At 37.1% G+C, this 25,816-nt stretch overlaps 2 protein-coding genes, 1 long non-coding RNA gene and 1 pseudogene across 28 annotated transcripts; 3 read left to right on the top strand and 1 right to left on the bottom strand.

The window, feature by feature from the left end:
• The first annotated feature begins 327 nt into the window (after positions 1-327).
• LOC147516181 (uncharacterized) lies at positions 328-20,278 on the top strand. Of its 25 annotated transcripts, none has more exons than XM_086588858.1 (14): positions 332-514; positions 604-634; positions 728-793; positions 1,327-1,495; positions 2,950-3,270; positions 3,733-3,819; positions 6,133-6,198; positions 6,755-6,923; positions 8,278-8,939; positions 9,809-9,917; positions 10,661-10,800; positions 18,518-18,656; positions 19,091-19,200; positions 20,102-20,278. In XM_086588858.1, the coding sequence occupies exons 4-12, from the start codon at positions 1,457-1,459 to the stop codon at positions 18,533-18,535; spliced, it is 1,611 nt and encodes a 536-aa protein (XP_086444984.1). In that variant the 5' UTR covers positions 332-514; positions 604-634; positions 728-793; positions 1,327-1,456; the 3' UTR covers positions 18,536-18,656; positions 19,091-19,200; positions 20,102-20,278. The 25 variants fall into 25 exon arrangements, with proteins under 25 accessions (XP_086444988.1, XP_086445001.1, XP_086444984.1 ...); XM_086588856.1 differs by having other exon boundaries at positions 604-639; XM_086588861.1 differs by having other exon boundaries at positions 604-639; positions 1,292-1,495.
• Positions 19,772-22,153, top strand: LOC147516180 (telomerase reverse transcriptase-like; annotated as a pseudogene). Its single transcript, XR_015210964.1, has 3 exons — positions 19,772-20,277; positions 21,556-21,661; positions 21,800-22,153. The product of XR_015210964.1 is annotated as a telomerase reverse transcriptase-like (transcript).
• On the bottom strand, positions 21,682-23,844 carry LOC147516179 (uncharacterized). The gene is made up of 2 exons (XR_015210965.1): positions 23,737-23,844; positions 21,682-23,362 (listed from the first exon to the last, which is right to left on the bottom strand). It is a non-coding gene; the product is annotated as an uncharacterized LOC147516179 (long non-coding RNA).
• LOC147516178 (telomerase reverse transcriptase-like) lies at positions 23,381-24,841 on the top strand. The gene is made up of 3 exons (XM_086588877.1): positions 23,381-23,813; positions 24,089-24,301; positions 24,781-24,841. Exons 1-3 carry the CDS (start codon positions 23,662-23,664, stop codon positions 24,782-24,784), a joined length of 369 nt encoding a protein of 122 aa, XP_086445003.1. The 5' UTR covers positions 23,381-23,661; the 3' UTR covers positions 24,785-24,841.
• The last annotated feature ends 975 nt before the right edge of the window (positions 24,842-25,816 follow it).

Here is a 25,816-nt window from a genome sequence, read left to right as displayed (position 1 = left end):
TATATTCACAAATATCGTCAATATTTACACTTATATTTATCCTAATTATTACTAGTATACTGCTAAGCAGTGGGGGTGAGCGGAATGGGAGAGGAAGATGGAGGAGTGGAGATTTAGAGTATCTGGAGAGGGAGAGGAAAAGGAAGAGTGAGAGAGAGGAAGAGAAAAAACAGAAAGGAAGAGATGAGGACAGACAGAAAGAAACCAACCAAGTTGGTTTTTGTCCGCATAACCCTCTCCCAAAATGTTCGCTCCGCGAATATCGCGATATTTATATACCCATCTCTAAAATCTCGATATTTATTGCGATATTTTTTACTATGGAGAATATACCATAACAAAATCACAAACCACCCTCTCATTACTCCCTACCTCCTCCACCTCATCACCATCTTTACCATGCATCCGTTGCAAAGGACAAATCTGTCTTTTCTGCTGTGGCAATGACGTCGACTCATTTCTTATACGCCGAGAAACTATGCTAATGCACCTCCTCTTTCTTTATTATATTCTGGTTGCCGTTGTCATTTCCTTTTTATGTTAATTGAATTGAATTAGAGTATAATAATTAATGTAGAATTGATTATGGTGTAATGTTTTCAGATTGTGAGGAGGACTATTGAGGCGATAATGGGTGATGTACAAGTATCGCGTAAAAATGTTTTATGTAATGGTTATAATAAGGTAAGTGTGTGATATGTATATCTATCTTTAATTTTTTTTGCAGTTTGCTCAATCAAGCGTTTCTGTGGATCTTTTGACTACCTCAGCTTGGAGTCTTTTCCAAGAAAGGGTATGTGCTTATTGTAATAACAATGTCAGTATGTCACCCTCATGTGTATGAGTTTGTATATATGTCATTTAAGTTATCGTGAGTTGTCTGTTGGAGGCTGCCCACTTATCATAAACATTAAAGTAGTGGTTATCTGTCTTTTGGCAAGGATAATCCCCCTAACATGCTAGTCTCTGAAAAAGAATCAACCCTTAACTTTTTGTTAAAATAATCAACGGGGTGCTGCTGAGATCCTGCCTCAAATGTGTCTCTGTGTGTCTGTTGATACACTGGTATCCAGGAGAAAGGGACGGCGAAACAGTAGAAAAGCTCTAACCCCTTTTTTAATATATGAATAAACTTTGATGTTTACTTTTTGCCTTACTGCATCTGTGTGTCTTCCTATGTGGGTGCATTGTCATGCTTAACTACATAGATAGGGCTATATACGTAAAGACGTCATATCTCATTCCCTTTTTTCTTAAGTCACTATTTTCGTAATGTATTTTTTGTTTCTAGTTGTTCATTGGAGTTAAAATTTACAACACATCCAGATTGGAGATGATGTCATGGTACACCTTTTGAAGTTTGTATCTATATTTTTGCCCGTTGAGTGTGGGAATCACCATCAGGTCTCCGGCTTTCCTATCAGTGGCTTATGCTCCAAGTTCTCAAAAGGTTTAAATGCTGCAGCGTTTCAGCGGCCTTTACCTGATCAATCTGGTAATTAAGTTATGGTTGCATTCATTTCCGGTATTCTTCTATAATTGAACATTGTCTTGACTAAATGGATCGGTTGTGTGCATATTTCCTGTCCATTATTTAGGAAGTATAACGTGACTCTGTAAACCATTGTAAGCCGAGTGATATGAAATTTCCCTACTTGTCAGAAGTCTCCAAAAAGCAGAAAAGAGTCAATAGGGAGGGCAAATTGTGCTTGGACTCCGATGTTCTTACCAGCATTCATCTGGTTCTGATGGCCCTGTAAGTTTTGTTAATTTGCAAGTTTGAATATCAATAGGTATTGCGATTCCAATTTCGGTACCATCCTAGTGCTCACAACCACTTACTACAAGCATTACTATCGAAATGACTGTAAAAAAACATTCATCTGATTCTTCTTAGGAACTAGGTGTTTCCGGAGGTATTGTCCAGCATAAGACGCTAGACATGCTTTATCATCCTCCTACAAAAGTAAATCATCATTCACACGTTTAATTATGTAAGAAAATTCCAGTAGATAAGTAATATAAAGTTACATAATATTGTATAATTAAACTCTCTCGAGCCAATTATTCTTACATTAAAGGTAATTAAAAAGGTAATAAAATTTAAGAGTGCAAAAGAATGAGGAAATCAAGTAAGAGTAGATGTATTATCCAGAAAAATAGAGTAAGAGTAGACGCGATCTATAACTGATACTGGAATAGAATAAATAAAATACTATCAGCCACTAGTAAAACTCGATGGCTGAATGTGTGCCAGGTTAGAGCCTCAAAGTTTAACCCCTTACTAGCTCTCAGAGGTGTGGCCCGACCTTTAAATATGCTAAGGTTGACTATTTAGTGATTATATATCACATTTAGATGGTTGGACTCGGTTTGATTGAGCCTCAGGTTAATTTGACAGTTGTAACTATATTACCCTTTTTTTGTTCTTTTGGGGGATGGGTGGGGGTGGCTATTGCAGCCACATTGTTTATTAGTCATAACTTCAACATGAAATAACATACTGATAACCAAAATCAATTACATGTTTAGTCCATAGTTCCGGAAGCGCATTAGGAAACTTAAATGAAGCCGAAGGAGAATCTTAAAGATAATAAACTGCAGCCGGTTGGCTATGCACCAAATCGAACCTGTCATCTACTCATTCCATTCAATATCAGGTATAATGAGTATACAAACCTCATAATTTTCATTTTTGTTCGGTGAAATCTGTGCAGAGCGATAGAGACTCCACTAATTTCACCTAGACTGGTTTGCATCAACTTAACACGTTTCAAAACACATTGGCCTTGCTATGTTTCTTTATATGTGGCCATGAATAGTAAGCCTTGTGGCTGCAAATAGGTTGAGTTTATAAATTCCCGCCTAAATCACCTTTCCTTTTTGTGTGTGTTTGTAATTCTACTATAGTATAAAGAAAGCACAAATATCGTCCCTCTATAAATTCAGGAAGCAAAGAACAAGAGTAAATGGAGAATTCAGGAAGTTCTTAGGAGGATTTACGGCAGGCAAGCACACACATTAGCAGAAACAACAATCGGTTTGCTGCACACTCAACCACCACCACCATCAAAGAAATGCTGCCGGTGTAAAGGGAAATGCTGCTTTTTTTGCAGCAGCGGCAGCTCTGATTCATCAATGTCGTATCTTTTACGACGAGACGATCCTTCTGATTATAAAAAGCTTCTCACTGAGAGCTATGCAGTAGTTTCTGATAATGCATCTCCTCTTTCCTTCTTCTACTCTGGTTGCCGATGGTCTCAGCAACAGGTCTCTCTCTCTCTCTCTCTCTCTCTCTCTCACACACACACACACACACACACACACACACACTTGCTCACGCACACAGGCACACAGTCACATGGGCATTCATGCATTTCCCGTTTCTACTATCTCTTCATGCAAAATGTTAATAAAACTTGGCCTAATCGCTCAGGATTGGGGTTGTTGATTTCAGTACTCGTTTTTCTTCGTGAAATTAGTCTTTCTTACTTTCATTTGTAACATAATGTGCCAATGTGTATGATTAATGAGAAAATCTGATTTTTCAAAAATGAAGTACTGCTGAAAAGTTTGATTTTCTAGTAAATAAATAAACTTTCCAGCAGTCAATCAAACAAATCCTTGAGAACTTTGGAGGATATAACCGATGAAGCATTTTTCTTTTCCTTTTCATATAAATAATTTTCATCGTGATGTATTTGCAATCTACTACTTTGTATAATTTTTCAGATTGTTAAGAGGATTATTGAGATGAGTAAGATGACAATGCACGATGTTCAAGTATCTCCTAATGCGATTTGCAGTGGTTACAATAAGGCAAGTGTCATATTTCTTTCTGATTATATATAAAAGTATATAACATGTCTTTCGGTCAGGCTACAATTACTTCCCTTATTGTCATCCCCACCCAAAAGTGGAACTACACAATTAGTTTGTGGCTGTTTTTATGGTGGAGAAGATCCCCCTACAATGTAGATCATGTCTACCAAAAATCAGCTCATTTCGTATGTCTAGCCTTGGCCAATGTAATTACAAAATCAGGGAGTGACTCTCAAGGACAAAAATGCCGAAAAAGTAACTCTCAAGGACACTTTTTTTATTTTTGTAACTCACAAGGACCGGGTAGATGAAAGGTCAAGTATGCCCTTGACGCGAAATAAAAAACGGATCGGATAGATGAAATGTCAAGTATACCCCTGACGCAAAATAATTAACGTCCCGGCCCAGATGAAACGACCTGGTGTATTTAGTATAAACATTGAATGTTCAGTATGAACTTGGGTATGAACATTGATTAGGTATGAACATTCAATGTTCATAGTCCTTTGGGTATGAACATTGAATGTCCATAGTCTTTGGGTATGAACATTGATTGGGTATGAACATTCGATGTTCATAGTCCTTGGATATGTTCATAGTCCTTGGGTATGAACATTAATTGGGAATGAACATTCGATGTTCATAGTCCTTGGTCCTTTGGGTATGAACATTCGATGTTCATAGTCTTTGGATATGAACATTGATTGGGTATGAACATTGAATGTTTATAGTCCTTTTAGTATGAATATTCAATGTTCATACATCAATATATTGTATAAGGTACATTCACCTATTCTGATATGAACAATCATTGTTCATACACCGGGTACATTCACCTATTCTGATATGAACAATCATTATTCATACACCAGCAGAAGGTATGAACACTCATTGTTCATAGTAAAATGACAGAAAGGGTAAAATCGGAAAATATTTATTTTAAATCCGAGCCATTTGTCCTTGAGGATTATTTTCACGGAAGAGTATAACTGGCATTTTAAAAAATGTAAAAAGGCGGGGCCAACTTATTTTGTCTTTGAGAGTTACTAATTTTGAAATAGTGGGTTCATGAGTTATTTTTCTCCAAAATTTGTCCTTATGAGTTACTCATAAAAAACCGTGTCCTCTAGACTTCATTTTCCCCAAAATTGGGCCTTGGGACCAATTTCTTGTTACAAAATTGAGAAATTGTGGACCATAAAGTAAATTGCAAACTGAAAATAAGTTATGACAAGGCAAAAACCAGCCATTAACTCATTGTGGAGGTACACTTTCTGGGAGGGCTGTAGGAGTCTCAAACACAAACTTTGTTGTTATTCATTAGATCCCTTATTAGTTAATGTTTTTATTTTTATTTTTATTTTTAAAATTTATTTACAGTTTGAAGAAGAAAAGGAAACAAGTCCTAAGAGAGTGAAAACCTCATAGTTGTTAGCTCCTTCAGATGAAATTAAGTTTTACCGCAATATACAAAACAGATATAGCATATACGCCCAGAATGAATTTCATAGTTCAACTTTTTCCAATAGTATTCGTTTTAAATGAACGACTGAACCTCAATCGAAATTCAAAAACTGAGGGTATGATAGCATGTGAGATCGTCTGCTGTGAGCTCTATCGAGTGATGTCTATACCAATAAATGACTTCACGGTAGGCACTATAGATAATTTGAAAAAGGACCACTTTGTAGTTTGACAATTCCTTTGTTGAGATAATCAGTACGATCTCAACTTAAAATTCTTACAACACTAGAATTGCTTTGAAGAACCACATTCCAAATGTCAAAATTTAGTTATGTGTTTTGTAGTCTGCATAATGAGTTGGTGTCAACATATGCATCTCATAACAAAACTACTAAACTAGAGTGCTTTACCAAAAGATTACTTCACTCCTGATAAATGACGAAAGGTACATCTCAGTATCTCACCCCTCTCAGGGTGGGTTGGGGGTTGAAGTCAACAGTGCTTAATTCTTATATTCAAATGTTGGGTATCTCTAAACTGCTTGATTTGTGGAAATCAAGCAGAACTGATGAATATGTCAGTTCTTCAGAAGAACAGATTAGTTCGAGTATCGTATTCCCATTATTCGAAGAAACCGTTACTAGAAAAGGAGACTTGTAGAACATGGACCATTATCCATATTGTACATATATATCTCAAGAAAACATGACTTGCACATGTGAGGGGAAAGTCAATTTGTTTGTCAATTTTATAGAAAATTTCAATATCCAAATCTAGAACTCTTACTTGATGTTCATTTTTTTAGCGGTTCCTTATGGCGTTGCATTGTTTATCTATTTTTGGCAGTCTTCTCAATCGAGCAAAGTTGTGGATCTTTTGACTACCTCAGCTTGGAGTCTTTTCCAAAAGAGGGTAAGTGCTCAACAGTATAGCCCTCACGTGTTTGAGCTTATGCTCTTCTTGCCATTCAAGTTACTGTGACACCCCTACCTGTGAAACCCTTTTATGTGTTCCCAAATCAACATGAAACAAGGGATGTTCTTTGACTTCTTTCTTGTGAAGAATATATTCTCACACCGATGTCAGGATTATTGACATTGGAGTTCTAACAATTCTATCAATCAAAAGAGGAGTGGACATGGGGGAGATGGAGGGTGTCCATTTTGTCATAAACATAAATGTCGAACAGTTAGAAATACTGGATATCTGGCTTTTGGTGTGGATGATCTCCACAATGTGACTGTCACTTAAACAAATCATCCCTTAACTCATTGTGTTAGGAGTCTTATAATCCTGCCTCAGGAGTGTGCGCCCGGGTGCATTGGCAGACAGAAAACATACATATATACGTACAACGAACTTACACAAAGAGCTTTTCTGGCTTTACCATGTTTGCTTTAGTTACTATATCTTTGATATATTCTGTTTCTAGTTGTTCATTTGAGTTAAAACTTCTAATTTTTTTCAGATTGGAGATGATATCATGGTGCGTCTTTTGAAGTTTGTATCTATATTTTTGCCCCTTGAGCATGGGGATCACCATCAGGTGTCAGGCTTTCCCATTAGTGATTTCTGCTCCAAATTCTCAAAAGATATAAATGCTCCAGCATTCCAACACCCTTTACCTGATTCATCTGGTAATCACTTTAGAGTTATGTTTCTTGTTAGAAGTTTTCGATCGTTTAAACTATTTGTTTTTTTCGTCATCATGCTATTTTAGTTTGAGTAAAGTAGTTGTTTAGCGCAGGCTTGACATTGTAGGAGACTTGTTGTTCTCCTTTAATTGCTAAATGTTATTAGGCCTCGCTTGGTATAAGTTTATTACCAAGTGAGGATGCATTTGAACATTGCACTCACACTGAGTTGCTTGGTCTACTTGTCTTGAACGGTAATCACCTGTTCTTGGATATCAAACTCACCTAGTTAACTGATTACACCAAATCATGTCAAGTTGTACAGGAAAAGTCATGTTATCATCCTATGGGGAATTATGGCCCAAGGGGTGGTAACCTAGTTGGGATGTCTTAGCATCGAACAAATGCCACAATCACGCCATCACCCCTACTTTTTGTACACTGTTGTACTTAATTTATCAATGAAGTTTCTCATTCGTTTGTAAGATAATACCACACTACGTCAGACAGCTCTTTTATCATGATACTTTGATTCTCCTCCTACTTCGCTATATGAATATTTTTCCCGATTGCTATGTACCTAAGGTTTTCCTGTTCTAGCGCGCGTGCACACACACACACACCCACGCACACATATATAGTCATTCTCTAAAAAGTAGCTACTTAAGTTGACTTAAAATAAGTACGTAGGTAAAATTTCACCTATAAAATGAATTCAACCCCAATGTTTTGTGGATATAATATATTCACCATAAATATCATCTCCACAAAATTTTAGCTCATTTGGAAACCTCTAACATAGATAAAAATTGTTGTCATCTTTAAAAAGAAATCTAATGTTCCAGAAATGTCGAGTTTTTGCAATAATTTTTTTGCCAATGTTAGAAGTTTCCAAATGAGCTGAAATTTTGTGGAGATGATATTTTATAGTGAGTATATCATATCCATAGAACATTGGGCTTGAATTTATTTTCTAGGTGAAGTTTTACCTACGTACTTATTTTAAGTTAATTAAGTAGCTACTTTTTACAAATAGGGTATAATAAGGACTAATCAATTCAACTGGACCATGATAAATCTTACTTATTTAGTAAAAAGAAATATATAAAAAAATAAAAATTACTACTAACTTTTTTTTGGGGTGAAGCTGACCCTTTTGACAATATTTTATCCAGTTAACTAGAGTAGTTAACCTTTTACTATCTATTGCTCGTTCCCATTACAGTTATTTACTTCTTTAAGTGTCATGCCATATTGTCTTGATTGAATTCGTTGGTAATTTATTTATTTGCCATCCACTGTAGTAAGAAGTTTGACTTGATAGAAAAAGTGACATTAAGTTTTCTCTTCTTGTCAGAACTCTCCAAGAAGAAGAAAAGAAAAAATGATGAAGACAAATTCAACTTGGATGTCGAAATTCTTACTCAACCTTCACTGGGTTATGATGGCTCTGCAAGTTATGTTAATCATCATGTTGGTTATAATCAGAGAAATGATATTGGAGGATGGAGTTTGCAAATGAGTACCTCCGTAGCAATTATTCCAAGCACTTGCAGTGCCAGTGATAAAAAGGATATCAGTAGTGAATCTCTCCAAAGGATAGATAAGGAAAACACAAATTCAAAGAAGCGAACAAGACTATTTAGTTGGCAGCGGTGCAAAAGGTGCAGGCAACTGAATTTTGGAGAGGTATCACAAAGAAATCATGTTGGACAATGTAGCGGTCAAGGCATTACCTCTGACACAAATTTTCCAAGCACATGCATTGCAAATATTAGAAGCAAATCCGGTAGAGGATGTCTCCAAAAGACAAACAAGAAAAATGCAAACTCAAAGAATAGAGCACGACCATTTAGTTGGGAACACTGCAAAAGGTGCAGGCGACTGAGTTTTGCAGTGGTACTGACTGCTCACACTGATACTACTGATTATACAGAGACCCTAAACATGCATAACATAAGTATCGGCTCTTTTCATCACTCTGTGGAGACAGTTCACTTGCAGGAGTCTAAGAAAAAGGTTAGATTCAATATTTGCTGTGTAGTGGTAAGCCATTAAGAGCAGATTTTTGCAAATTTTCTTTTGCCAAGTTCTTCGATCAAACAGAAGAAATGCTGATTCTGATATTTCTTAATTGCGAAATATTGGTTCTTTCTGCAGTAAATTTTCATGTGCCTCCCTGACTTGTTAATTAGATACCTGATGCCAAGGAATGCTAGGAGGATAGTTAGAAAGGATGGAGTTAATGGTTAATATATAATCTATTGGGTGCCCTTTTTATTCATGAAATATGACCAATCTGCTGATGTGGATTATCCTGATAGGGATAGAGAGATCTACAAGTATGAGTGCCAACCTGATAGGGATAGAGAGATTTTCGAGTTTGAGTGCCAATCCATGTTGAAATTGCTTATGGAGATTTTATTCCCTAAAAATGGTGTTGTGTCCGAGTAATTTTTCTTTAGTGTAAATCTGAGCATTAATAGTAGTATGTTCTTTACGATACCAAAAGGAAAAATACGGTACACATTTATGAAATTTCATAACAGAAATTGAAGAACATATGGGGAAGGCATCCAAAAGTACCAAACTTGTTGGTTGGGGTTAAACCTTACAACACGTACATGGTACACCATGACCTTCTGTGCTTGAATCTATTTGTGGGATGTGGAGTTATTATAACAAGATAGGGAAAGTCACAATACTGATAAAATCGTTACTATTGTTTAGGGAAGTTATTGTATTTACCCTGATAAATCGCAAGTGTGATTAATTTCTTTTTTCTTTCAGTGTTTCGTAAGATTATAGTGGTTTATGTCTGTTATCATTGTTTTTTTTTCTTCTTATTTGTTTTGTTAGCATATGACCTTAACTTCAGGTTTTGTCAGTGCCTCTGTTTTTGGATGCTGCAAACGCTGCAAAAAGTTGCGCAGGGTGAACTAATTAACAGAAAAGGCATATTTTATAACTGTTTTGCTTCCCTATTTCCCAAAAAACGTATCCTTCCCCAGATCTGCTTCAAGTCTTATTTTTTTTTTTCATAATGCACTTTTGCTTCATTCTAACTTTCTCATATATACAATCCACATTTGCTTCATTTTGATACCAGGATGCACTTTTGCTTCATTTCAACATGCTATTATTATTTTTTGGTGTCATCGGGATTCACTCTATCACCTGACTTGGGGGAAAAAGAGATATGCAACAATTTTTTCTCTATTTATGTATTTATCTCTAACCTTTCTTAAGTTATACAAAACTGTATGCTGAAGTCGGTACCTTGTCAATTGTTCTTTCTCGGGGAGTTTGCTATTTGGATCTTACTGAAAAGTTACTCGCCCGGTATTGTTTCAGGCTCCCTTTTCATTTTGGATTTGTACTGACCCAAATGATAGCTCTTGGGATCATTTCATGGATTTCGATTGTATGATTCCATGGACAAGTATGGCTGGGGGGCTGGGCGTATATGAGAAGTTGGGGTTGCACTTGACCTGGGAGTGTTAGGAGCCTTATTTAATGGTTACACTGATTACTAAACATGCTTAAGTTGGAGGTACCAGATACCCTAGTTACTAAAGAAAGCTTTGAATTGGCTATGGCCTTTCTATATTCCGGCCTGCTTAAATATGACATCGTTGCATTCTTTCTGTTTGACTTTTTGACGTTCTAGCCTGGCTTAAATGACAATATTACATCTTGTAGCATTATTTGGTTTCTGATGTAACTTTAATAATCTCTAGACATATTGAATACATCAAAGACCAGTGATACTGGTGCGATGCACGTCTTCAAGGATATCTTTGGCATAACTGATGAAAACCTGGTGTTTATGTCCATGCGCTCTGAAGTGTCAGTTTTGTCTCAAGGGATCTCCATGCTTGTAAGTTAAGCATTTAATTGATGTAATATATTGCGTTTAAACTGCTATTCATTTTGTGTGAACCCTAACAAATGATGATTTTGGCCTATTTGCAGTTTTGTTAATGCTACATAATTTTATTATAATTGATAAAGTTGCTATATAAATTTCCTCGTTCCTTTGGAATCTGTCGGATTCTTGGTCACTTTCTCTCTTTCCGTTGGGAGAAGGATTGTATTTGGTGTTTTATCGTACTATTATAGCTGAAGATGAGAAATATTGGTATTATATGAGAATATGAGATTGTGAGATCCTTGTAGTTATACCCATAGTACAAAATATCCCAATATATCGCGATATTTTGCGATAAATATCTATATTTCAACAAAATATATATAAATATCACGATATATTTAAAGATATATAAGACTGCAAATATCCACGATATTTCAACGATATTTATGATATTTGCGATATTTAGTGATATTTTAGGATATTTGGCGATATTTTGTGTTGGTAACAATTTTATTTAATATTTACTATTATATTTCAAATCAATATAAATTATATATCATGATATATCAAGAAATATCCATAATATCCACGATATTTATCGATATTTTAGGTATATCTACGATATTTGCATATGAAACAATGTCAAATATCCTCAAAGAGAGATATATCAATGATACATATCCATAAATCGGGGATCGATATTTTTCCATATCCTGATATTTTGTACTATGGTTATACCCCCAAAATTTGTCCATGAAGGTAATATTTGAGAGGCACCCAGCCCAACAGGGGTTCAAGAGTTCAGGGCCACATTTCTTCAAAAATTGTACAAAATAATTTTAATTGAAAAAGAAAAGGAAAATGACCATTAATTGTTTAAATGAATACACTAAGGTCATAACTCACAAGTACAAGTCCCAACCAATGATCATCAAATGAACAAGTTGAGCAACAATAACACATCACAAGTTATTACATCCAATAGTAAAAACAAGTCGGCATGTAAAGAAAGGAGCAAGTGAATTATAACACAATGCAATAAATGAGCAACAACATAAGTCGTACACTACTCATGATTCATAACAGATGAGATGTAACTTAAGTATCCATAATAAGTGTGCTTTTTTCTTTGTTATATTGATTTCATCCAACTGTTTTAAGTGAGCTTGATTATGAAGTTCAGAAGGTTACACGCTAACACCCAGATGATTTTATCCGTGGCTTTTTGAGTTTCAAAGTGAGATTCATTCTCTTCAGTTCATGTCTTTGTATGTTTGAAAATCATCTTTTACTTATGTTAAGAATATATTATTATTTTGGAAAGATGTAGTATCATGGGTTTAAGGAAAGCTATTATATTGTAACCCCACATCTTCTATAAATGGGTATAGTGGTTAGGAGTATTATGTTCTTCTTATTTTTTGTTGGGTATTGGCTATCTTGACACCAAAGGAAGTAGTATTATAAGTAGATGTAGAGTATAGAGACTATTACTCTCCACAATACTCTATACAACCATCTTCAATTCCACTTCTTTGTCTCCTCTTCATCACCTTTCACTGGTTCCTTAGCATATTAATGTGTCAACTCTCCACACATTAATGCTAGGATAACTGAGATGATATTAGCGATAGTGAAATCAGTAACCAGTAAGACAAGAAGAAGAGTAGACAACAAAAAGACAAGTTGAATTAGGGTTTGAGAGAGTGCAGAGAGATAATATTATCTCTATGCTTAGCTTTTGTTTATAATTTCCGGCTTCAAGATGCTCAATACAAAATATAGGAAGAAAATAATGCTCCTACTCACTTACCACATTCCCAGAATATGTGGTGATACAATATAAGATCTTTCTTTAAACCAAAATATACTATCTTTCTTAAATACCAATACATTTATCAACTCTCCTCCCCAAGCTGTAAATATACATATTCAAACACAAAATAAATAGAATTACGGTGTACTCCCCCTTTTGCCAGAAAATTATACACAGTTATAGTTGTGTGCATATTTTAGCAAATAGAAATGTAACACGTGGCAGCCATTAAACAACGTGGTTCAACTCATCATCTTCTACATCTCTTCTTCTTCTTGATCCAATACTTTTCATTGTTCTTTGATCATCAACAAAATATTTGTGTTTCTAGATTAGGAAAAATCATCACACAATTGGCGCCGTCTTAGGAAAAATCATCACACAATTGGCGCCGTCTGTGGGGAAACCATACAGAATTGATTTGATTTTTTGGTCGAATTTTTTTCGGTTCTAGGTTCTCCTACCCACCAATTTTTTCTTGGGTTTGTTGTTCTTTAAAAAAAAATAATTCTTTTCTTCACTTTGATTCAAAATCATGGTTACTACAAGAGCCAATGCAAATCAAAGTAACGAGGGGAATAACGAGATCAATAACCCACATGTTACTTCTCAAAGACAATCTGAACGTAGAGGAGATCGCCGCTCGTTTTGGTCGCAGTTAAGAAGAAGATGAGCCTAACAACGATACTCCCCAATTTGCCATAACCAACCAAGCCATCATGGATGCTGTGATGGCCGAACGTGGTCGACAAGAGGCTCGTTAGCATTTTTTATAAGACTACTACCCGCACGTAGGAGGGTCGTTCACCCCCAAAAGTGTTGCCTACTGATGGAAACTCGAGGGGACAATTCCAGCCACCAAGTCTTGACCATGGTGAGAGTTACATCCCTACGCCTTATATCCCTTACTTTGTTGGGTATTATAGCGACCAACCAGATTCGGATTATAATCCGGAATTGGATCCAACCCGACACTCGAGTTCACACGGAACTGACTTCTCTTGGTATTCAAGTTCTCGAGGTACGAGGGATGGACGCCCTCAAATGTGTTTGCCGGAATCCACAACTATCAAAGTCACCCTCGATGCGAAGAAGACTTTCAGTTCAAGGAACCTTCATTGCCTCGGAATCCCTCGGTTCCCGATCCGTTTTGCAAACTCCTCCACTTCGATCTTGGGAACGGAACCACGTTATCATCGAGATGAGAACTATGAGAGTCCAGTCCGACGGACAACAACGAGAACTCTCAATTCATGAACCGACTACTCTTTTGCACAACTTAAGGCGCAAATCATCGAGGAACGCAAGGTTCAAAACCAACCAAGATGGATGAGTCGGTTGTTCATCAAAGAATCGAGGGGAGACATTGGAACTCTTTTTTCACGGCATGTTATGAGTGGATACGTCCCCCATGATTATAAACCACTGAAGTTCTCTAAATTTAATGGCAAAGGAGATCCGGTCTCTCATGTGCTCGGTTATCATCAAGCAATGGTGGATCTTTCTAAGAAAGATCATAATTTATGCCGGTATTTTGCTTCAAGTTTGACAGATTCGGCACTCATCTGGTACACGAAGCTGCCCAGGGGCAGCATTCACGAGTTTAAGGTGCTATCCATCAATTTCATTACGAAATTCAATTCAGAACCGACCATATTAAAAACTGGCGATCGCATTTTTTTGACATGAAGATCCGGAAGGACGAGCGGATCAGGGATTTCACCAAAAGATTTAACGAGGTTCAATTGCATGTTGACAACGTCGATGAGACCTTCGCCATTGTTGCATTTAGAAAGGGATTAGATCGCACTTCTGGTTTATACATGTCTTTGAAGAAAAAGAAGCCTACGGACATGACAAAGTTGCAGGCTCGTATCGATTAGTATGCCGAACTAGAAGAGGACCAATTGGATGGGGAATCTTTTCACAAAAGAGTGATAACCAGTGTCACCTCCGCTCAAACCGGTATGAGCTCTACTAATCATTTTAATGACAAGAAGTCCGAGGGACCACAGTCGGAGCAAAAGTCATTCGTTAAGAATTTCTATAATGATAAGTCCAAAAGACAGAAAACTAGTGACACGTTCGAAAGTGGTAAACTACCCCCACTGGATAGGGACTTTACCACTTAACTCATCCTTATGAGGACATCTTTGAAGTTAACCAGGAACCAAGATATTAATGAAAGATCCTCCAGCAGTGAATTTCGATGCTAACATGTACTGTTTCTAAGTAATGTTACTAAGAGACAAAATTTTCACAGATGCCGATCTGCTTCCACTACACTGGGGGCATGATCTCTGCCAATCAATTTTCAATAAAAATTATATTTCTCTTTTCAGAGCATTGTTCCTTTTATAATTTTCTATTGGGATACTTTTTGGATGTTGGGTGAGAGATCCCATATGTTGGCCAAAGTTGTATCAGAACCTTTAGAAAGCTTTCTCGGGATTATGAGTGAAAGATCTCAAGTGTTGTTCCCTGTGTGATGGAGAAAGTTTAACTTAACTTGGATTTTATCCTTCTAAGAGCAGTTCTAATGCCTGATACTTATAAGTGTCGGTTTCTGCATTAGATACCAGACCATCTAAGGACTTTACAGGAAGTAATACAGGGACACACCCTACGTTTTCCTACAAAGCCTTATTTCTTAACAAAACTAAAGGTATTTACAGGAATTGACACAGGGGCAAACCCTATTTTCCTACAAAATCTTATTTTTCTAAGATTCGCTATACGAATTTGTATAAAATATAATTTGACACTTTTGTCATTTTCCTTCAACAGTTGAATGTGCAACCATCGGAGGGAAAATAGGAGCATATGTGTATACATATTTATGTGAATAGGGAGTAGACACGTGACAGCACTTCCGTAGTAATTGGATAACGTATAAGTGTAGGTAAGAAGTACCAGAACATACTTTGAGCTCACTTCCAGATCAACACACTTCCTATGGAATGGAAGTAGAACTACAAGAGGAGTTGCTAGATTTTCGGAACTAACTAGTATTGCAAGACAGAAACTCCACTTTCTCGTCAGGAACTCCAAGTTCGGAAATACATGTTCGGAACTTGTCAAAGTTCGAAACTCCACTACTTCCTAACTATTCTGGAACTCCACGTTCGAAATTTGTCCAAGTTCGGAACTCCACTTCCTCACTAGTTTGGAAATTTTCCATGTTCGGAATTCAACTTCCTAACTAGTCAGGAACTCCAAATTTGGAACTCTACTTCTTCTATGGGAAGTCCAAGTTTGGTACTGCTCTGTCGAGTAATGAACCCGAAACTGTTTTGTGGATTGAAGAATCCGGAATTGCATTGTCCAGTACTAAATTCGGAACTACCTCACCAATTGGAGAACTAAAAAAATGATTGGTGAGACGTCGGAATTATTGAGAGCACACGATCAATTGATAAAGCCGGAACTGGTTATTTTTACTTAATCGAACTAGGAGTTATGACTTGATTAGCAAACCCGGAACTGATCAAGACTGAGTTTGACAGTTCAGTTTTTGAAGAAAAAGACGTGGTTGTTTACACCAAAAGCCTCAATTTCATAAAGAGAAAGGCGGGTGTTAAATTGTACCAAGCAACTTCAACAACCCATTAATGGTGGTTTCATAGAGAAGAAACAATCGAATCTTTAGACCAAGGTAAATTGTTAGAGCCAAAATTCGAGCTTACTGTTTTCTTTTCGGTGAGATCAACAGACGTTGGATGTAAGAACAATGCTACAAACTTAAAGAGATGTATGGGATGCTTCAAAGGGCAGACACAACCAAATTGGTTCTGGTGGCAGCAAGGACTTTGTGGAAGTAGGTGCTTAAGTTTACATGCGGATGAGATAGTAAGTTTATTTTCTAGTTTCTAATAGTTAAAGAGAAACGAATTTCGAAAAGTAAGGAAGCGAAGGGACTTCTTGAGCATCTCTATTCCGGATTGGCTAGTTGCACCTTCGGCTCCCACCTCCTGACCAAGTGAAGAAGGAACATAAACGAGTTACAGTTCCGGTTATGGGCTTATGGGATGTGAGCCCAAGTTCAGGGTCCATATTCGGACCTAAAGAAAGACTAAAAAAAAAGAGTTACAGTTCTAGGTTATATAATATAAACATACCCGAACCTAAAAGAGTTTCATGTTCAACAGTTCAAGTTTTGCAAGGCTTAGTTCAGGGTCGCACTTGCAAGATTTCAAGTCCGAGTCAAGGTGACTTAGTGAAATCTGCCCAAGTCCGGGCCATGTGACCATGTTCGGTCCCTTACATGAGCTAGTATTCCAGGTCTGGGTAAACACGAGGCATGACAGGTCCGGCTTTCACGAAGTTTAGTTCTGGAATGTAATCCCAAGTCCGGATCTTTGTGAAACATGGGTTGTTGACTTACCCAAGTCCAATTCAGAGTGGAGTTGGTAAAGCTCGATTGATCTGACCAGGTCCGGGTCATCACAAGGCATTGCATGTCCGGATTTCACCAAGTTCCTAATGTCCAAGTCCGGATCATCACAAGGCATGGCAGGACCGGTTTTCACCAGGTTCGGCCTAATATACAAGGTTCGGGGCATGGTCATGGTCATGGCAGGTCTGAATTTACAGTTCTTTGCACTGAAGTAATGCGAAATTTTGCCGATACATTCCACAGAGAAAATCGAGGCATAAGACATCGCATACATTTTTACCCAGCCTTTTTCCTTAAGGGTTTGATTCACAACCCATGAATAAAAAAGTGTGTGCATATTTTAGCAAATAGATATGTAACACGTGGCAGCCATTAAACAACGTGGTTCAACTCATCATCTTCTACATCTCTTCTTCTTCTTGATTCAATACTTCTCATTGTTCTTTTATCATCAACAAAATATTTGTATTTCTAGATTAGGAAAAATCATCATACAATAGTATTCCGAGAAATGATGGTTTTGGCGTGAATACTTGTAAACGTTCCGTTGTGGTTTGACTGAAAACTGAAAGTGTAATGCAACCTATAACCGTAACACCAATTTGACTGTGCACTCTTTGGCTGCAGCACACTCCGTTGTTGCTACGACTGACATAATGCAAAGTGCAAACTAAAACACTGACTTGATCGCGCTACTTGGGTCCTGCTATCAATATCACTGTTGTTGTCAACAAAATTTTGCAGTTAAGGCAAAACCGCTACCTGAAATGATGTTTCCGTACCCTTATTTTAGTTAACAAAATAGCACTATGTGACAACATCAGCTACATAAACTTTAAATCAACTTCATAAATATCATTTCTATTTAGAGTTGGATAGGACTCATAGATAAAATTATATAATCGGGTCGGTTTTGTGACATATATAACGCCCGGTTCCATCTTATTAGAGATGAGCATCCAACTAAAAACCAATTGGGGATAAGTGGGGAGGCCCTAAGACTTATATATTTTTATGTGTGGTTACCATATTCCATGTGGGACTAAACATCTCAACAAGTCCCAAACCCATCTCGGATACAATTACAAATCCCAGATCCATCCCAGGGCCTTACCATATCCCCTAATATGGTTTGGGCTGGTCGGATACCCTTGGGTTGGGTAAAATTGCCATCTGTACTCTTGGCAAACGTTAAACAATGATCCAAACCTGGAGCTTCAATACCATGTTAATGATAATGCTAGGAGAGTTAAGACGATATTAACAATAGTGAAACCAATAAGACAAGGAAAAGAAGAGGAGACAACACAGAGAGAAGTTGAATTAGTGTTTGAGAGAGTGTCGAGAGTTATTAATTTCTCATTGTTAAAAACAAAATGTAAGACTTCTTAATAATTTGCTGCTGCACAAGGCATTACTCATGGGCCAAAATTATGTTTAAGTGTAATTTCAGTTTTTTTTTTGGTGATATTTCTCCTTGTTTTTTTATTGTTATGTTCTGTTTTCATCAGATTTCACTCACTTCGTAAGTTGCTTAAGTGCCTTCTACACCAAGTTCGAATCTGCCACTATTCGAAGTTGATGGATAAACATTATACAGTCGAAGCCTTGGAAATGTCTACTATGGGAGAAGCCGAGCCTATGCTTAAGGTTAGCTTACATGTGAGGAGACGTTTGCTTCTTATTCTGTAGTATTTATCATAATTAGTTGTATTAAAGTGATGGGTATGAATCATGTATGTTTCAGAGAAATACTATGTGGAATTACACGTAGATTAAGATTTGGTGATATTTTATTGTGAATTTATAATTTTCTCTGTTAACATCTATTGTCTATGATTGTCTTATTATCTTTTGAATTCTAACACGTCGGTCTGATTGTATGCATGGTTATCAACTTTGTTTTTGGGTTAATTTTTTAAAACATTTGTAGGTCATCTCATTTTGTAACTAATTTTTTTCCAAACATATGTAGGTTATATTTGGTGGTAATCTGAGTTGTTTATGCGAGAATCATGTTTTGCTTTTGGGGAGGTATATTACAGACAATGTTGCTTAATTAAGGTTGTTTTGATTTCTTTCAGAAAGACTGCATCCAACCACTGGAAAATTTGAGTTTGCATGAGAATTTATTGCAGCAGAAATTTTGCCAGAGAAGTTTGAGAGCCTTTGATCATGACTTTAAGCATGGGAGGTACTGTCTTAAAAGTCAAGTGCTTTCATTTATATGGAATGTTTGTAGGAGTATAGTTCCTCTAGAATTGGTTGGAGCACCTTCAAACTGGAGAGCGTTAAGGAGAAATATTTCAAAGTTTGTCCATTTGAGAAAGTTTGAGAATTTCAGTTTGAAGCAGTGTATGTATGGTTTAAAAACATCATGTGTACCACTCTTGTCAAATTGGTATTCTTCGTGCTACATGAATAATCACGCGCCTGAGACAGGTGAAAAATTGATTAACGATTACCAAAAGTTCAGTGAAGTCATGGCTATTCTGAAAAACAATCTATTCTCTTATTGGATCTATTGGCTCTTTTCACGTCTAGTTGTGCCCATAGTGCAGTCCAGCTTCTATGTCACAGAAGTAGAGGGTGGAAAACTTGATATGTTTTATTACCGTAAGCCAACATGGGAGAAGATGTCTAGTAAAGGTGTTACTTGTTTGAGAGAACAGAATTACTGTTTGTTGAGTGATAAATCTCTATTGAGTATTCTAAGAAAAAACTCATTTGGTTTTCGAAAGTCAGATTTTGTCCAAAAGAAAATGGAATGAGGGTACTAGCAAATCTTAAAGCATCTTCAAAATTTCCTATTCGAAGTCATCTACAAAAATCTTCTCATAACACACAGAGTTGTTTTAAGCCTGTGAATGATGTTCTTCGGGATCTGGGTGCCGTTCTAAAAGGACTTAATGAAGAATCCCAAAAAGTTGTGGTCATCTGTGTTCAACTATAATGATGTCTACAAAAATTTATGCCCGTTTCTTAGTGGTTTGAAGAGTAGATCCAGTACAGTTCCAAGTGTTTATATTGTCGTTTGTGATTATCTAAAGCCTTTCATTCTGTTAACCAAGATAAATTGCTTTTTGTGATGAAAGATGTCATGCTGAATGAGGAGTATCTGTTACAATTCTCATCTGAAGTTATCTGCACAAAGAAGTGTTTATGGGTTCATTATGGCCAAAAGTTGTTGGATCCAACTATGGGCACTGCTACTATGAAATCTGCCCCATCTGTCCCCTTCCGTGTATTACACCGTGTTCTTACCAATCAGGTATAATCTTCAATTTGCAGGTTTGGCAGACATTGTTTTCTTGATTTGCAGTTTGCACTTTATACTGCTTTGATTCTTTTCTTGATGAATCATCCGGAGTTTGATAACAATGGTATTGATGGTTTAGCACTAAATTTCAGTACCAACATTGCTCTTTCCATGTATTGCGGCATGTCATTCTTTTTTCTGTTTGGTAGAGGTTCCGTATTAGGATATCGGTACTCTTACCATAAGTTTTAGCTGTTATACTTGATATGTTTGTATGCGAGGGCTGATTTTTTTTTTTTTTACTTTTTTTTTTTATAGTTAAAAAAAAGTATATGTAATCATAGTGTCAAATTTGTAGGAAAAGATATCCCGCTCAAGTGCATCAAAAAGAAAGACAAACACGAGCAATACAAGAAAAGGCTACAATTGAGATAACGTAAAGCAAAGAAACTGTCTTAAAGCATGACCTTGCAAGGAACCCCATCTGAACATAAACTCTCAGAATGGTGTGTCTGGCCACTCCTCCCAAGACTTCGACCAAAGGAAGATGAATCCCTTAATCGCTTAGTTGGTAAAATTTTTGGGTGATGATATCAGAAGTCTGGGGCTTGAACCCCGCTACTCACTATTGAGTTACTGATCTTCTTAAAAACAAGTTTGCCCACACATTTTTTTTTGCAAGGTGGTAAAAGCTTTGGGTGATGATACCAGAGGTCTGGGGCTCGAACCACGCCAACATCAAAGAGTTCCTGATCTCATTTAAAACAGGTTTGCCAATCAAAAAAAAAAAAATTGCCTGTGCCATAGAAGTCACACCCATTGAAGTGCCATAGAACTCTATATGCACCATGTAAGACTAGCAATCCTTAAAATAACAGTGACTGGTCATGAGAGCTTCAAGTTTGAGGGGTGGCAGTTGTTGCTGGGTGTGTGCCCACTCTTGATATGTTAATAGGCATGTGCCTGTCCCAAATCAAAATGAAGTAGCTGAAATTAGGACCTTTGTATCAGACAGACAGCCTGTGTTTGGTTCATGAAATTAGGGTTACATGCACGAGTGAATGAGGTTAAATGCTGAAGAATGAAGGAACATTACTGTTCTTATCATCTGGGCATGTGGCTACATGTGCTTTTTCAATCATGAGTATATAACGGTTATTCCAACGGTGGAATACATAATTAAATTAAACGTATCACAAAGAACAAGTGGAAACTACTTATCGAATATCTACAATTTTACTGTGGAATGAGTGATATATTGTACAAACAACTCATTGGTGTATGTTTCAGGAGACGAGCAAAATGGTATGGAAGGCACAGCTCTACCAGGATCTTTATCAACACGTGAAGTGGAACATGTTACTGCTGGAGAAACAATTTTACTTACAGGAAGTTGGTATACCTCAAGGGAGTACTGTGTCGAGCCTTCTTTGTTCATATTACTATGCTCACATGGAAAGAAATGTGATTTTTCCTTTTCTCGAAAAAATTCAAGAGCCTCACACTTCAAAATCTGCCAAAACAAATTTATCAGGAGAATTGATTTGTCAAAGTAATGGTCCAACAGAGAAAGATGAAGAGCAGAATACCCCAACAGGTCCTGAGCATGCCCTACTCAGGTTTATATCGACTTCAAAGGAGCAGGCTACTAGCTTCTTTACAAGGTTGCAAAGAGGGTTCCGAGACTACAGTTGCTTCATCAATGAGTGAAAATCCTGTATGAACTTTGATCTGGGCAAGCTGTCTGGTCCTTCCATCTGAAAAAATGTATATGGGGGATGATGGTATATCGTTTCTTCCATGGAGTGGTTTGCTTATCAACTTCTGCACATTGGAAAGCCAGGCTGACTATACAAGGTTGCTTTTATGTTTTTTTTCCTAACAACCAGAATTTCTTCTTTATTTTTTGGTTTTTGCTAAGTTACATTGACACGGACACGTGTGTCCGTATACGACTAGGATATGAAGTGTCTGACACTGTGAAATATGAAAACTTGAGGCATATCACACACAATATGTGTCCGTGTCGTGTCCTACACGGCCACGTGGATATGTATCCGACATTGATTATTTTTAAAATATGGCGTGTCCATGTAGCATAGGTTTTTTGTTAGGAAAACCTGTTTTAAACAAAATTAGTAACTTGCGTAACTCGGATGCTGGCGGGGTTTGAAGTTTGAACCCTCCAGACATATGGTATCATCTCCCAAAGGTTTTACCAACTAAGCTAGCTGGAACTTGCAATTTATTCCGTTTTCAGTGTAATATAGGATATGCTGAATTCCACATTGTTGTCGACATACCCTATTCTCAAAGCCGGTTTTTGGTGGATGTGATCTCCCCAATTTAGAGATCACCCTCACCAAATTCTCCCCACTTTGGGCATTTCTAATCAGGATGAGATTTCTGAGAACACAGAAATGCAAAAGAAGCAAATCACTTCGTAGACAATCTCTCACTTGGTCAATACACAGTGTCCATTGGAATACAAAATAAGCAAAAGGAAATCCATGCTGCTCCTCCCACAATCTTGACCATAGGCAAAGAGAACCTTGATGGATACCACTTGCTCTTCTCCTGCCAAATCCCCGTGTCACAGCAAAAGATATCAAGCTCCAATGACAATTACTAGTGGTCCTTGTTTGAGCACAATTGACAACTGAAGAAGGCAAAAAGTAAAACCACCCTATCCAAGACAGTGGTAAGGCATTGTTGTGATCTATCTGTTAAATCTCTGGAGATAATCAAAACCATGTTTCCTATGCAGCTCACTTACATCAACATCACCATATATATGAGTGTAAGACATCTTAGGTTATGACAGTCACCAAGAATCTATTCGTAATTCATGGGCATCAACAGGGCTGATATGAAGTAACAAGTCTTACATGTGATTGACAGGTATTTGGATATCCATGTGAGTTCTACTCTTACTGTCCGGTGGCAAAATAAACCAAGTTGCTATTTGAAGGATAAGCTATGCAGTTACCTGCAGCCAAAATGCCATCCAATATTTTACAATTTGAACATCAATTCTGCTGCCACTGTTAGATTAAACATTTACCAAGCTTTTCTACTTTGTTCGATGAAGTTCCACCTTTGTTGCATGGGTACTTCATATTTTCTGTTGTGTCTCGTGTCGCCGTGTCCGATACTCCGGTGTCTGACGCGGACACACGACCCAAATACAACACCTACACTTCCACAGTAAGCTGTAGGATAATGTATCTTTTATAAGATATGACCCACAAAAACATAAAATATTAGAATTGAGATCCTGTAACCACTGAATTTTACTTATCTTTTCAATAACCTTATTGCCAAATAGTTTTTCTAATAAAAAAAATTAAAATTAAAATAAATATTAGGCGTGTCCACGTATCTGTTTTTTAGACCATGCCATGTCCAAATCGCCGTACCGGTGTCCAAATTGGACACTCGTACCCGTACCCATGCAACACAGAGTTCCACTGTTATGTCTGCAATCTGTCGAAGGTTTGCACTCTTCAAGCAGAGCAGTATTATGAAATGATCATGAGTTCACTGAGGTAACTTTTTTCACACCAAGAATTTCTTAACAACTAATGTGTGTGTAACAGATAGGATGTGGAAATATTAGCTCAACTTATACTAAATAATACTTTAGATGTGATTATGCCCAAATCTTTAGTACTTCTCTCATATGAATAGTGCACATATGGATCGTGATTTTAGCTATTGCAAATTCACAGAATCAGGAATCTTTCTCTCAATCTGTTATTATTTTCTCCAGTATTGTTACTTTCTTACCTTTAATGACATAATTTTGAATGTATATTACCAGGTACATGCACCGACTCATTAGAAGAAGGGATTTTACAGTTAATGGAACTGGTGTTCATCCAGTTCTTCATTTGAAGAAAATAGAAGTGTTATGGCTTGGCTTGAAAGCATATATTCGAGTATTAGAGAAAAAACAGCCGCGGCACTCGCGATTGTTGTATTTGTTGAGGTCTGAGTTGTTGGGGTTTCTTGAAGTGGAGAGTGCTTCATTAAGGTATGCAACCGATGATTCACATTCATCTTTGTTTTGGAAGATAAAATATTAGACTACTCTTGGTACGCAAAAGACAACTTTGAGTTTACGTTTTTATTTTTTCTAATAAGAAGGCGGTTTGGTCACGGTGTCCCCTTTCCCGTATTTAAGACAAATGCTAATTCTTATCATTTTTATCTAGAAATCACCCAATTCATGGACTGACTTTGTTCTGTGTAATAGTGTGCAAATCCAAGCTCTTGAATTAGCAATATTAAATGTTGTTGGTTGCTTCATGCAAGGACACTTTCAGTTAGTGAAAAATCTGTCTATACTAAGGATCAATCATAGCTTATCTAGGGAATATCCCCATCTCCTTCATACGTGACTAGGTATAGGTCCTCTCGACATTGTACTAAAAGCGACCCTAATTGCAAAAACTTATTACGCAAAGAAACGATGACAACTTACATTGTGCTTGTCTGTTCTTGCAATGGTAGGTAGGTAGTGGTTCCAACACCAGATTGATCTGCTGGATTTTTACTATGAAGATCATCAATGGTTAGCATGTTTCTTTTTTGCACCAAAGAATTGTCTCTCCTTTGTTTGTACGTCCTTCCTCTACCCTATTGCATGTGGCACTCTTTTCTTCCCCTTTACAACCAAATATTACCCTCTCTGCGTTGCATCACTTTGAAATTGCAATGGCTATGGGACTATGACAATGGTATTACTGTATTAGTAGTATTATCAATGTTGTACCAATAGCATAGCATTTGTAATATAACTTGTTGAAGCTTGAACAAGATGATCGGCAGTTGACACATTCAGTATATTGGTAAACTTTTAAGGATTTTGACATTTCTCTCATACACTCAAAAAGCTAACCCTTCATTCATAATTTTGAATAACAAAACCAAGAAAGCATTGTCTCTCTACGGTCAGATATAGCAACTAGGGTACTTTGTTGATCTCCAAGCTCTGTGTTACTTTAATTCTCCCTGGATGGATCTGGCCTTGCCGTCTGATGCATTTGCCGATCTAACTCTCGGTATCACCAACACAAAAAATAAGAACTCTGCCACAAAGCAAAGCGCTTCATCCTGCTTCGGTGATACTGTCCACATAGGAGGCATCTATAGATATGGGCAAACGGTTTGTAACCATATTGGTCCAAATGTTAAAACAGAGACTCTTGATAAGAGCTTTGTTGCTTTTAGTGATGTAAGAGGTGACTCTAGTGGAAATGTCAGTGATAGGACTGTAGGAGTCTGCAGCTTATTGTTGAAAATGTGGTAATTCTCCATAGGTCTTACTGCGGAGGAGGGGTTGCTTGCCAATAGGTGCATGTGTAAGAGATTTAGGGCTACCCACAACTTTGTTGTGTAACACTATCTTTGGTTTGTTTTCCTCTGAATCGGCTTTAGGTGCTAGCAACCACACCGGTACTCAAGTTCTATTGCCTGCCTGACTTTTGTAGATGGTGTGAGGGTTTCATGTTATGGCCTTGTAGCATCTTGCTACGATGGTGCAGTT

The sequence above is a fragment of the Coptis chinensis genome, chromosome 2, assembly GCF_015680905.1.
Source record: "Coptis chinensis isolate HL-2020 chromosome 2, ASM1568090v1, whole genome shotgun sequence".
NCBI classification, from domain to species: Eukaryota; Viridiplantae; Streptophyta; class Magnoliopsida; order Ranunculales; family Ranunculaceae; genus Coptis; species Coptis chinensis.
Note: the sequence above shows the minus strand (reverse complement) of the source record. Positions and strands in the feature narration are given on the sequence as shown.